This window comes from Silurus meridionalis, chromosome 12 (genome assembly GCF_014805685.1).
Source record: "Silurus meridionalis isolate SWU-2019-XX chromosome 12, ASM1480568v1, whole genome shotgun sequence".
Lineage (NCBI taxonomy): Eukaryota > Metazoa > Chordata > Actinopteri > Siluriformes > Siluridae > Silurus > Silurus meridionalis.
In genome coordinates, this window is record NC_060895.1 from 20,509,721 (window position 1) to 20,524,574 (window position 14,854).

General features: G+C 37.2%; 1 protein-coding gene across 1 annotated transcript in view; it reads left to right on the forward strand.

Annotated features, from left to right (window-relative positions):
* frya (furry homolog a (Drosophila)) overlaps positions 1-14,854 on the forward strand; it is an 82,044-nt gene that overhangs the window by 26,201 nt on the left and 40,989 nt on the right. The window contains 18 exon segments of the mRNA XM_046863172.1: positions 190-288; positions 1,254-1,355; positions 1,588-1,691; positions 3,720-3,828; positions 4,484-4,570; positions 4,694-4,865; positions 5,196-5,328; positions 5,827-5,934; positions 7,373-7,628; positions 8,021-8,203; positions 8,749-8,832; positions 9,901-10,160; positions 10,291-10,477; positions 10,593-10,717; positions 10,892-10,949; positions 12,252-12,343; positions 13,589-13,761; positions 14,236-14,396. Coding sequence (XP_046719128.1) covers positions 190-288; positions 1,254-1,355; positions 1,588-1,691; positions 3,720-3,828; positions 4,484-4,570; positions 4,694-4,865; positions 5,196-5,328; positions 5,827-5,934; positions 7,373-7,628; positions 8,021-8,203; positions 8,749-8,832; positions 9,901-10,160; positions 10,291-10,477; positions 10,593-10,717; positions 10,892-10,949; positions 12,252-12,343; positions 13,589-13,761; positions 14,236-14,396 — 2,493 coding nt within the window.

The window sequence follows — 14,854 nt, forward strand, 5'->3', positions numbered from 1 at the left end:
TATGCATGTTCTTGTTTAAATCATTTATAGTTTATTATTTAGTCATTTATTATTTCATTTATTATTTGCTGTACATTTAAGAAAAAAAAAGTCATGATATGTACAAAAGCTAAAACATCGACTATATTATATTTATTTTCCTGGCTGATCTTTGTTCAATTGTCTATTGTTCACTTGTTTTAATGGCAGGCTGTGAAGAATGAAGTCAATGTTCCTTGTCTAAGGAACTTTGTGGAAAGTTTATATGATTCAACGCTGGATCTGTCTACTAGAAAGAAACACTCTCTGGTCAGATGCTACCTTAAGACTCTCTTTCTGCTGTTAAAAACCTCATCTTGTATTCATTAATTAGAAATGTTTGTTGCCTTGACATAGTGTAGGTCAACTAAGTTTAATAGCACCTAATATACTGTAATAAAATGTTATCAATGTGAGCAATATTAATAAAAATAGACATGCCAAATTTCTAATTATGTTTAGTAATTGTTTAGAATAAAGAAATATGTGTGTATGGATGTGTGTGAATTAGCGATTAGCATCTCCATAACTGAGGCCGATGAGATTCGCATTCAACATTCATACATTCAGCAGTTCAATGCAATGCAATGCAGTGGAAAAAAATATAATGCTAGGAAATTTGATAGGGTACAGAAAGTTCACTTATTTCTTTAATTATTACAGAGTCAATCAATCAATATTTAAGTGCCTTCTGAATTCTAACACATGACTCTCACAAACAGGCCTTCGCAGTGCAAACCCCCAAAAAACGATTAAATAAAACCAGATGTTCGTTTCCCATTCTGTCTCCAGGAAGACACTGCTCTACCTCTGCCATGTTAATCTGTATTCTATGTGACTCTCAAGGCACGCCTCGGTCTCCGTAGTGTTGTGATGCGTCATGTTTACGTAGCAGCAGTGGTGCTGAGAAAACGTCCTTTAGAAACGAGGAGAAATCAATCTACATTTACAGTAAACCTCGCTCACAAATTATTGGTTACTTTCTAAATAATAAAAGTATAGCGCATCTACTAATAATGACTTTTTTTAAACGATGCATCACATCGCTAACTTTTATGCTGAGTCACTGATGCGATTATGTGAATCTTACCATGCCTAGTTTGTATGCATGTGTGTGAGAGACAATCATTGTTTCGGTGGTAAACTGAGCTTTGTACATTTTAATCATACAAATTCTTTTGAAAAAGTACATAAATAAAAAAAAACCCTGATTATTTGTCTGTCTTTGTACTCAGGCTCTTTACCCACTCGTCACATGTTTGCTGTGCGTCAGTCAGAAACAGTTCTTCCTCAACAGATGGAGTGTCTTCCTCAGCAACTGCCTTTCAAACCTGAAGGTAGTGGAAATTTCCTACACTGCATTAAACTGACATTTCGACATTTCTATTTTCATATAACTATTGATAATTAATGAATTATTATTTTTAGGATCTTCTAGTCTACATTTAAAATGTTCTGCAAAAAAGCATGTTGTTTGCTATATATATGATCTCTATGCTTATGCTAAATTGGTAATCTCTATAAATAATTATTGATCGATGTATTAAAATCACCATATCTATTAAACAGAACAAAGACCCGAAGATGGCTCGTGTAGCACTGGAGTCCCTGTACCGTCTTCTCTGGGTGTACATGATTCGCATCAAGTGTGAAAGCAACACTGCGACACAGGGGTGAGTGTGTACCCATGTTGTGTAGGACTCGTGTAGTTAAAGACCCACTGAGAGCCAGACCTGGGCAGAGCCACAGGAAGTGGTGTTTACGTCATCATGCCTGCTCCATCAATGCCATCTTTCTTGGTGGATTATGGGCAGGCAGGAGCAGGGAAATAAATAACACACGTTCTGTACCCCACCCAGTGGCGTCACTGTGTGTGTGTGTGTGTGTGTGTGTGTGTGTGTGTGTGTGTGTGTGAGGAGAATAAAAGCACACACAGCCTTGGCGTAATTAGTGAAGGAGGGCCAGGAGCGGGTGGAGGACAGAAAGAGGAAAACTCTGGGAACTTGGATGACAGCCTTATTTGGCTGTGGGCTTGAATGCAAACAATGAATAGCACCATTTTGGAACCTAGACATGTGTTTGGACCTTTTTTAGCTGGTGATTTATACAGTTTACAAAAATAACTCAGTGAATGCAGTTTGAGCTTTTGGGTGTTACATTGGTCCAAAAGCCAAACCCCTATAACTGCAGTAGATATTTTTATTAAGTTGGACTGAGACGCTAGCCTATTAAAGACTAATATTTTTCCATTAGTTATGAAAAAGCAAATTTCATATTTTGCTTTTGCGATTTTACAGCACAGCACTGTTTAAAATGTCCAATCTAATTGAATTAAAAAGTTAATCTGATTATCAAGTTACATAGTGGCAGCTCTTTTAGCTGTATTTTAAATCATAGGTTTCTATTAATGCACCACAAGGAATGCCATACAATTTCTTTTTACTAAGTAATCAGAATGTGTGCGTATTTGATCTAAGACAGGGAGTAACTGATGATGATGGTTCTTTAAGAAGATATTAATGCAACCTTTATGGAAGGAGTCTCCACTCTCAGTGCTTTGTAACAGTTGGTAGAGTTTTAACCATTAAAAAGTTCTCATGGCACAGTTACTGCCTTGCTTGTGCTCTGTTTTTATCTTTGAAAAAAAACCAAAAACTGAACTAACATGTCTTCATGATGTTCTCAACTCTATAACTATAAATGGTTAAAAAGTGTTGGTGTTGTTGTTTAATAAGTAAAAAAAAAAAAATTATTTGTCTGTATATCGCTGTGGTATTAAAGAAAGAATCCCTTCTGAAAACCTTTGGGATTAATTGGAACTCTGAATGTACCCCAGGTCTCCTCACCTACATCAGTACCTGACTTTCATACTCCCCTTGTGGCTGATGTACACAAATATCCATAAGCACACTCCAAAATCTAGTGGAACATCTTCATGAGGAAATTATAAGAGCAAATTGGGACTATATGTGGAATTCGATGCTCAAAAATCACATACCGTACTTATGACCAGGTGACCCAGTACTTTTGGCAATATAGTGTAGATTTTTAAACTAATTTTTTTTATCATTGTAATTCATTTATGACCTCTGGTTTACTTGATGCTTTCAGGTGGTTTGTATAAAAATATAATATAATAAATATATATTTCTTACTTTTTATGGCTACCAGTCTAGTGCAGTCTTTTTGTGCAGTTAATAAATCCTATTAATGTGCATTATGTTGCATTATTATTTTATGTACACTATTATTTTATGTATATTATTATTATTTTACAGTTTGTAAGTATGGGCTTACTTGGTTGTGGCTTCCATTATGGTTGATGGTTGTTTAACTGGTCTTTGAGTCTGTAGTTTCAGGATACAGGAGTCTATGTTTACCTCAGTAACCTCTCGCATTAAGAAGTTGCTTTGGCAGCTTGTAAATATATGAACTGGAATTAGCACGTTGCAGGTCACACGTCACCTCGGCCACTTGAAAGCTGTCCGTCTTCCACACACACCCCGTTCAAGCCATGACCTCAAATAAAGCTAGTGTATTGGGTACATGCCATGCACTAATTACACTAATTAAAATAGCAGGTGATCCTGTGACAGTCGATGCCCTCAGTAAACCTAGTGTATGTCAGATGGTAAGATTGATTGACTGGTTATATTAAATTGATATATTGTTTACTGATTTTCTTTTTCTTTTTCAAACAGACGTCTTAACAATATCATCACTACGCTGTTCCCGAAAGGGTCTCGGAGTGTGGTCCCAAAAGACATGCCTCTCAATATCTTTGTTAAGATCATTCAGTTTATTGCACAGGTAAAGAAACACCTTACACACATACGCACATACACACACACACACAAGCAAACATTGAGTAATAATATACCGCATTGGAATCCTTCCATAATTTTACATTTTTATAAGTGAATTTTGCAAAAACATAACATAACTGTATGCAAAAGTTTGACATATATACAATGAATTAAATGACAATTAAATAGTTAATCGTTTTGGTGTGTCACACGTCAGGGTTTGTCATTATTTTCTGAGAGGTGGAGTCAATGACATCATGTAATGTAAGATCTCCACACTATCCACCAATCAGCTTTCCCCACTTTCTGATGGCATCTCCGTTTTTGTTGGAGTTTTAAATTTCAGATTTTTCTTTGGTTAACTCTCACATGATGTCAGTATGGTACCTAGACACAGACTCTCCCAGCTGTGCTGAGTGTTTTAACATCTTAAGCTAATTGGTTAACGAGCACTTGACATCACAACATCACTGATTTACACATTAGTCCCCTCCTCTCACAGTGTTTGAATATGTCATGTCAGTAATAGTACAAAAAGTTGAAAGATGAGCAACAAATGTGTAAAGTAATATGGCTTTAAAAGCAGAAGCAAAAAATATTAAGAGTAAAAATTATATATTTAGAAGCAAAAAAATGTTAGTTTCTTTCTTTTTTTTCAGGAAAGGCTTGATTTCGCCATGAAAGAAGTCATCTTTGACCTGCTATGTGTCGGGAAAGCAGCAAAAGCCTTTAGTCTTAATCCAGAGGTACATAAATAATGAAGTAATTCTAATCCTGCACTGGTTTGTTCATGCCATGACGGTTCCAGTACAGAATGCAGCCATTGCATATCCTCCTGGATTTTCTAATTCCTCTGTGTATACTTTTAGAGGATGAATATTGGACTGCGTGCATTCCTGGTCATCGCCGATAAGCTGCAGCAGAAAGATGGAGAGCCGCCGATGCCCAACACGGGGGTCACTCTTCCGTCTGGGAACACGCTGCGGGTCAAAAAGACGTACCTGAGCAAAGCATTGACTGAGGAGGAGGCAAAACTCATAGGTGATTGAAACCATAAAGTACAGAGGACAAAAGTAAAAAAAACAAGCGTGTAGATAGATAGATAGATAGATAGATAGATAGATAGATAGATAGATAGATAGATAGATAGATAGATAGATAGATAGATAGATAGATAGATAGATAGATAGATAGATGGATGGATAGATGGATAGATGGGTGGGGATGGATGGATGGATGGATGGATGGATGGATGGATGGATGGATGGATGGATGAATGAATGAATGGATGGATGGATGGATGGATGGATGGATGGATGGATGGATGGATCAGTTAAAATTATTTTTAATTCTATGTGTTTTGTCATGTAGGAATGTTCCTTTATTATTCCCAAATCCGGAAAGCCATGGACAACATCCTAAGACATTTGGATAAAGAAGTGGGCCGCTGTATGATGCTCACTAATGCGCAGATGCTTAATAAGGAACCAGAAGACATGATCACGTGAGTATGACACATCACGCCAGACTTACACAAAATGACCAACCTTATAAATAACTGTAAGTTGAGTATAAACATAGCAAACCACTGTATGGTCCTCCCAAGAATTTTAAGATCTCGCACATTAGCGGATTTCTCAATCATTTCTATTTCTAATTTAATGGAAATTTTCCATTCACATGATTTTAACATTACACAGCACTTTCTTGACTGAATAATAAATACAATTAAATGAATGATAATATTAATTGACATGCTGGAACAGGTTTGAGTCTCGTAGTTCAAGTGAAGAAGATTAAATGCCGCTGCATCCTGTACAATTGTAAGCCTCCAACATTGTGGTAGCAGTTTGAGGAGGAACCACAAATGACTGGAAATGTTCAATTTCCCAACAAGTTTTGTCTATATAGTGTAAAATTATACATGATGTAGTTTTGCTGTGCTGGCAGATTAATGTTGATATATAACTCTCTTTTATTTCTGCCTGTGTTTGTGAGGCAGAGGGGAGAGGAAGCCCAAGATTGATTTGTTTAGGACTTGTGTAGCCGCCATCCCTCGCATCCTGCCTGATGGCATGACCAAGCCTGAGCTCGTCGACCTGCTGGCTCGGTGAGTGTTGGTGTTTTGGTGCATGTGTGTGTTCGAGGCAGATAATAAAAGCGATGCAATGAGCTCTTAATAAAAAGTGGATCTTCTATTACCACCTCAAAGTTGACTCTTTAACCTTTAACAGAATAACCTGGAATATTATTAAAAATGATATCAATAATTACAATTTCCTCATTTCTTAATGAACAAATCATCGTGGTTTTATACTGGTTTTGGTTCCGTTTAATGCTGAGAACAGTTACTTCTTGAAAACAATTTATAGTCATTGCATCACCCGCTTGTCTTTTCTTGTTTCTCATGAGGTAATAATAAAAAGAGAACGCAATTCGTCATGTTCCAAAAAAAACTGAAAAAAGAACCTTCTCTGTTCGTACTGACAATTACAGCGCTGGTTAAAAAAAATGCAGCTTGAAAAGTTTTTGTAAATGATCAAGAGTGAATAAATATTATTTGCTACTATACTGCTATGATGATGATGATGATGATGATGATTGGTGAGTCATTATATCAAATATGGCTGTATAGACTGTAGGTAATATATGTGTGATATATGTAAAATGTATGTAAAATATATATAAAATCAATTTTTTGGTTCAGACAAACAGTGAATCATAAATGATGATTATATATTATAATAAACTCAAATGTCACCTGATTTCTATCGCATGGCTCTAGAATTGGATCTAGTGGATAGTGGATGTGGATCTAGTCATTCTTCAGAAAGATGCAGCTCTACCTCTCTCATGTTAATCTATATTCTATTCTATATTTAGTACTGGCTAGACGACTGGGTCAGAGCATGTCCAAAACGCCAGTACTTGCAGGATTGTCAGTTTTTAAGGATCTACTGCTTATGTCTTGTTGCCAGATACCACAGTTCAACATCAGAGGTCTATTTTTTTGTTGCCTCAGAGCGGTTTAGACCGCACAACTTTGACAGTGTCATGCAGGTTGTTTTGATGTTATGGCTGATCAGTCAACCAAAATTATTTTAAGTTTACATCTAGAGAATCCTCTGTAGGGATTTAGCCACATTAAGAACAAGACAATCAAGTACCAAAGCTCAGTAAATGTACTGTTGATCTGGTTTCTCAGAGACTCCTGTGTAAATTGATCTGTTCCTGATTGCTGGCTGAATTAAACATCTCATTGCAAGCTAAGAGGTGAACTGCTGTAATTGGGTGTAATTGCTCATGTTTAACGCATCAGGTTCTATAGCAGGCCATTGAAGATCTTCCATTTCAACCCACTTAAACCATATGTTCACAGAGCTGGCATTGTCATGCTGGAACAGGTTTGGGCAAATTGAATGCTACCATATCCAAATACACCATGAAGTGTATTTTATGGTCTTATGTTGTAAGCATGGCGATGTGACTTTTTATAACAGCCTTCCTTTGTATAGTTATGCGCTTGACTCAGTGTGCTTTGTGAGTAGGTTGACCATCCACATGGACGACGAGCTGCGCCTGATAGCACAGAATTCACTGCAGAGTCTCCTGCTGGACTTCTCAGACTGGCGGGAGGAAGTGCTCCTTGGATACAGCGGTTTCCTTCTTCGGGAGGTTCAGGACACCCAGCAGAGCCTTCTCCACTCCTCAATCAAACTGCTCCTCCAGCTCCTTACACAGTGGAGGCTCGCTCTCCTGACATCCAACAGGAGCACAGAGAGCGCCAACATCTGCTCCGCTGAGGTAACACATCAACCCCCAGCACTTAGCCAGATTTATCCATACTGATGCTTGATTCGAGTTGGAAATTATATGATTGTGACGAGTGACTTGAGGGTAAGGTGGAGTTGCAGATGGTAGGTGGTGTCAGGGTGTTGTGAAGATGATTCACATTTTTCTCATACTCTATCTTTCCATAATCTAAAACAAATGGTATAATGTGTTTTCATGACGTGTCAGCGTGAGTGTGTGTGTGTGTGCACATTAATCCGAATTTATGTATTTGTGCATGTATTTATGTGAAGTACTCTCGGAATAATAAACACATATTGTGCTTGTGTATGCCAATGCATGTACATGTGTATGTACTGTATCTATGTGTATATCATATCTGTTCGTGTGTGTTTTGTGTGTAGTTACTACAGGGTGTGTCAGGATCCAGACCCCGTGCTGAAGCTGCTCCTTTCTCGGCCGTGTTGCGAGCTCTCGAGGGTCTCGCTCTCGTCTTGCTCTGCTCCTGTCACGCTGCTACACGCAAACTAGCCGTGTCTGTACTCCGAGAGCTCCGCCTCCTTCTCCTCACGGTCTCGCACACCGAGGTCAGAGCTTACACATGGCATTATAATACACATTTTTAGGTCAAATTGCAAAGATGGATCATATGCTATAATTACCTGAGGTTATTTTTTAAAGAGAAAATGTACACACAATATATGTAAATAATATATAATAACTTTATATAATAGTAAGAATACACATGTACATAATGATATAATGGATTCAGAGATTACAAATTAACAATCACCCCCTAAAACCCCTCTTTGAAAAATGAATTCAATCTGAATAGGGAATCTAATCTTCGGTTAAAGTATTGGTCATTTACCACATTGAGCATCAGACCATATGAGGGAAAATGTGAAGGTGGAGTTTTTATGACGGTCATAAAAATGCTAACAATTTGGCATAAAAATAAAAATAAAACAAAACTCTATACATTTTCCTGATTTATGGTTTAATATGAAATGCACCAGCCAAGGAAAATGCTATAAACCTAATGCACACACACAAAAAAAATAATAATAATAAAATGAAATTTGGAAGCATTTATGAGCCCAAGTGTGGGGTGTATATGTGTGTTGGACAGGATGATGAGCGGCCCATGCTGGATGTACTGGACCAGGCGAGTGCGGTGGTGCTGGAGAGCTTTACACATGTGCTGAGCGACTCTGTAAGTGTGTGTGTGTGTGTGTGTGTGTGTGTGTGTGTGTGTGTGGTTAAACTCAGCCTCCTGCACAGAAGCAGCCTCTGTACAGCCACAAAGTCACCTCTGTTCTCACACTCATTCAAATGAGTTTGGTCTGTCTGTCTGTCTGCCCTCTGCTTATTGATTAATACTGGGGATTAATGTGGACTGGACAGAACCTTTGTGTTCACCTTGCTGACGCTTACCACACGGTCCCAAAGGCCTACTTTGTGTCTAAAAAATGCTTCTTTAAAAGTACTTTTACTCCTTTAGGATCAAATTCTCAAATTCTCTGATCGGTCACGTGTTGATTACGGCTGCATCAGAGGTTTATATTAATATATCAGTCCATACAATCTAATCTAATAATTAAATTATTGAAATTTAAAATTAATCTGTCAGGAGATGGATGTTTGTCATTTTTAGAAGGAGTCTCCAGAGTCAGTGCTTTGTATCAATCAGAAATAATTAGATTAATGCACATACAGGTATGCATACATGCAAATGAAAAAAAAGACTTTTATAAGTATGTTATAAAGGTGTACCTCGCATTTAACGTTTTCATGGCTTATATAGTTAAATTGTATTTACATTTATGGAATTTGGCAGAGCGCAATTTACAATTATCTTATTTATTCAACTGAGCACTTTTGCGAAAGTGCCCAACAGTAGATCATAGTGTTGTTGGGATTTGAACTCAAAACCTTCAAATCGGAATTCCAACATCTCAATCACTGAGTTACCCTCTTCTCTATGGCATATGCCACGTGACTGACTTTTTCTGAATATAATTCATATTAAATAATAAATCAGCTGCCTTTATATAGGAATACCCCGATTGTTCTTTTCGGTGAAATGGTTATCAATAAAGTCTAAAATCACTAATGTTAAGGATTAAAATGTAGAAAAATATATTTTTTTTACAAAATTTTGCCAATATCAATCAAGATAACGATTTATATTCGATTTAATGATTTGCTTGTAATTTACATTTAAAAGTTTACTTTAAAAAGTGTGTGTGTGTGTGTGTGTGTGTGTGTGTGTGTGTTTCAGACATCAGTTCCCTCAGGACACCAGGTGGACCTGCAGTGGTTGGTGGACTGGAGTGGGAGTCTCCTCAGCAGCCAGTATGACGTGTGCAGTCCGTCGTCGGTTTGGGTGGTGGCACAGTGGGCACGAGACCCCTGGGCTCTTTGCCTGTTCAGCCTGCTAAAGCAGGAGCATCTGCCCAAGCAGTGTCCTACAGCACTGAGCTACGCATGGCCCTATGCCTTCACTCGCCTGCAGCTGCTCATGCCAGTGATTGATCCCAGGTGAGACACATCTGACTGACCGTTTCATAGCAGGCTTTGTTCTGACTCTATTATTAAACCTGCTGAATAATAGGATCAATTCTTGATAAATAAGTTTTTCAAATAAAATTTTGTTTAAATCCTTTATTAGCAACCCAGCAAATACTAAAAGGATGAGTGCAGTGGGTTCAGGTGACAACTATGTGGCTCTGTGGAGGAACTATCTGATCCTGTGCTTTGGTGTGGCCAAGCCGAGCATCATGAGCCCTGGCCATCTCCGAGCCTCTACTCCAGAGATCATGACCCCCACTAGTGAGAACAGTAGCCATGATTACAAGGTGAGAACTCAGTCTTAAAGTCATTAATGAACAATAGCTAGCTGATTCATTTGGTTGTACATTTTTGTACCCATTAGAGTATAATGATTGTTTCTGTGTGTGTTTTGTGTATCAGGTGGTGGGGACGCCGTCAGTAGCGTGGCTATTAAAGCAGCTTGTTCCACTGATGCGTTCCGAGAGCATTGAGATCACAGAGGCACTGGTGCTGGGCTTCGGCCGCACAAACTCACTTATTTTCAGGTTTGGAAAGAAATTTAAATGCTATTTTCTTCCTTATTTGTTAATTAAATGCGTTAAAAGTGCTGTTTATAACATACAAAGAGTAAAATCCTGGCCTAGTCTGTTTGACCGGACATGTTTGTAATATGTTATTAAAATATGAAATAACACCATATGTTGGTGTGTTTCATTTAGAGAACTGATCGAAGAACTTCACCCTTTGATGAAAGAAGCTCTGGAAAAGAGGCCGGAGGTATAATATATAATTTTGAATATTGCATAAGCCCAACCCTAACCCTGGCACATTTGAAGCAAGTTGGGTAACATCCCCTATGAATTCAAGGTTTAGAATGAGTTTAGGTTTTACAGAACATATACAGCAGAGGTGTAAAGATTTCCTGAAAATCATACTTGAGTAAAAGTATAGATACTTTACTTCAAAACGTAAACAATTCCATCATTGGAGGTTCATTTCCTAAAATACTAATCAAATTGTACACCAGAACACAGCATTAACTAATATCAACACAACCAGTCTCTTCAACATGCCAGAATGAACCAAAGATCAAACAAGTCAGTCAAAAAATATTAATAAATAAAGTATTAAAGCAATCTTGTAAAAAGGGATCTTCAGTTATCAAATAAAAATGACAGTATCAAGTCACAAAGTATAGGAACCATTAGTATTTAATGGACAAATACAATTCAAGAAAATAATTTCAGATAAAGTAAAAGCAAACATTCAGAGTTGATTCACGTCTGAGTCTCGGAGAGTGTTAATGTTTTTATTCGACTTCAAGAAAGGCTAGTTATCGAAGTTTTTGGAATTTATTCAAACACTTTTTGGACTGAAAATGAGGCTAGCGGTGCTAGCAAATGCAGCAAATGTAGCAAATGTGAGTAGGAAAGTGTTGAGCCTTAATGACATCTTCAGCAGAGGTGCAACATGTAATTGGTAACGGTCATTGTCAATTAAAATATAGTGGAGTTCATATACTGAATCATAAATGTAGTGGAGTAGAGAGTAAAAGTACCTTCGATACTCAGTAAAACTAGAAAGTAGCCAAAATTACTTAACTACAGCAATGAAGTACATTTACTCAAATACTTTACACAACTGAAATATAAGTACAAGTTTCTGTTGTGCAGTTTTAAGTTCTAACTCAGTTTTTTTTTTTTTCCAGTTACGATACGTGCTTTAGTTTCGGTTTTAGTCCTGTCACCTTTCACTCTCATGCCATTGGTTGATTATTCGAATGTGTTCGCCTGTTCTATGTTAAATCTCTTTATCATATAAATGTATCAGGACATACCTAAGCAAAGATACTGCCTTAGAATACCTGGCATACAGCAAGTTTATACAAATGGTTCTAAAAGCACAAGTAAAATTATGAATAAATGTTTATAAAGTACAACTGCGGTGTTCATGACCTTCTGTTGACAGCTCATGTCATTGTAAGTTTGAAGGTGTTCTTACTAAATAAAGCTTATGGATGGAATTCACAATGACCAGGCTTTGATATAAAATTGAAAACTTGAACTTGATATGCCTCAGAATAAGAAGCGGAGAGAAAGAAGGGATCTGCTGCGACTCCAACTGTTAAGGATTTTCGAGCTGCTGGCCGATTCTGGGGTTATCAGTGACAGGTAAAAGAATTTGGTCATCTGTATTTGACTGTATGCATGTTTGTTTGTTTTATATATATATATATATATATATATATATATATATATATATATATATATATATATATATATATATATATATGTTCCTGCTCTCTGTGTACAAGTGGTTCCAATCTTTACTCATGGTTTTAGTTGATATATGGATTTGTTTAGATTTGGTCATGCCTCATTATATTGCCTGATTAACCTAATGTGGTCACCTGTTCCGTGCCTCACCTTGTTCAGTTTGGTTATACCTGATCTGGTGTTCTAGTTCCCTCTTTAAAAAATTCCTCAAAGAAATTTTGAGTTGTCACCCAAATGAGGATGGGTTTCCCTTTTCAATCTGGTTCCTTTCAAGATTTCTTCCTCATACCATCTAAAGGGAGTTTTTCCTTGCCGCAGTCACCTTAGGCTGCTCATCAAAATAAATACACATACATTTAAATATAAGTGAACCTTATATTTATATATATATATATATATATATATATATATATATATATATATATATATATATATATAATTCCTTCCTTGTTTGGACCTGAACCTATTCTTATGTTTAAATAGAACTTATTTTTTCATTGTTCTGGTTATGCCATACTTTCCCACTTAATCTTTCTCTGCTACTGGTTAAGCTCAAGTGTGTATAATTATGCACACACACATTCACACACTCATGGACCTTCATTCATGAAAATACTACATAGTACACGCTCATTGTGACCGTGTCTTCCCTTGACTTTTCCATGCCATATTAATCTTGTTTAATACAATGTGTCCAACTATAATACGTTTCTACATTGCATGAACTTCGCCTGGTTTTTTTTGTTGCACACACTTTCGATTTGGATTTGTTGTAGATATCAAAAGCTCTGTACCCGCCTGTTCTCATATTACAGGGAAATAGGGCATGGCATAAAAGCTTGATATTACCGACATAATGCACTATATGGTAATGTGTTTTTGTCATTGGTAATCTGTCCGTAATTAAAGAGAATTTATTGAAACAGTTTATTTTGCAAACAAAAGCTGCTCCATTCCAGGACTGACTTTATACTACACCTTTTAAGATGGGCCTTTTTGAAAATTTCAATCTGGGGTGAATATAGTGACCTATCTATCTTCTGACACCCTGTATTATATAATTATAACTAAAATTTCATTGGATTTTTCCGTTTTTCTCTATCCCTCTTTCTCTATTCTTTCATTCTTTTTTCTTCTCAGTACTAATGGAGCGCTGGAACGTGACACTCTGGCTCTCGGCGCTCTCTTTCTCGAGTATGTGGATCTGACCAGGATGCTTCTGGAGGCTGAGAACGATAAAGACGTGGAGATCCTCCGAGACATCCGCTCCCACTTTAGCTCCATGGTGGCCAACCTCATACAATGTGTCCCTGGTAAAGACCAAAATAAAACAGTTCCTCCAGTCTAGAACCCAGATGTTTCTGACTGAGAACAATGTTCTTCTGTTAATGAACCAAAACATTCCAAGATGAAGCATGAGCGTGGCACATGCTTTTCTCCAAGTTTTTTCCTATTAATATGCCAAACATAATCATTGCACTGATAGTGGTTAAAAGTCTCTTTGTAATTCCCAAAATAGCAGTGATTAGAATGATGTCAGAGGCGAAATGACGAGGCATTCTCAGCTATTTCAGACCTCCTCATAAAGAGACAGAGGAGACCATTCAGAGACCGGATTTCATAATCAATACCAAATGTTATGTTTGAGTCACAATATCAGGCCTTGTCTGAATCTGACATTTAGAGTTCACTTTCAGGCTCTTAGGTAAATACTGAAAAAAGGCTAGTCCATGATAAAAGCTTTATTCGAAAGGCCGATTTATAATGAAGTCTTTTTCCGTCTTCAGTGCACCATCGGCGCTTCCTGTTTCCTCAGCAGAGCCTACGACATCACCTCTTTATCCTCTTTAGCCAATGGGCCGGTCCTTTCAGCATCATGTTCACTCCCCTGGACCGATACAGCGACCGGAACCATCAGATCACTCGATATCAGTATTGTGCCCTGAAGGTAACGTAACATTGAGCCAGCTCGATTTTTCTGTTCAGTTTTGCTCAATTGAGTTGAACCCACAAGTCCAATTTAATGCACATAAAAGCTCTGAATGTCTTTTCAAACTGTAAATAAGTTATAGAGAAAATGGAAGGAAGTAATATAGAAACCAGTAATCTGTAACATGCACATTTTTACTTTAGTAACCTTTTATATTGACTCTAAATATAAATACTGAGTAAATACTCAGTATTTGCTCACTTTCCAAGTGTGTTTTCTTTAATAAATACACTCAACCTGGGTTTATTCATAATACATATAATATAAGTCGAGGCTTGTGTTTGGACAATAGCTTTGGGTAACTGCAGCTGGACAAGATGCACAACCACAGCTACACAATTTAGGATACATATTTGTGAATGTGTGTGTGTGTGTGTGTGTGTGTGTGTGTGTGTGTGTGTGTCTGCGTTTTAAGT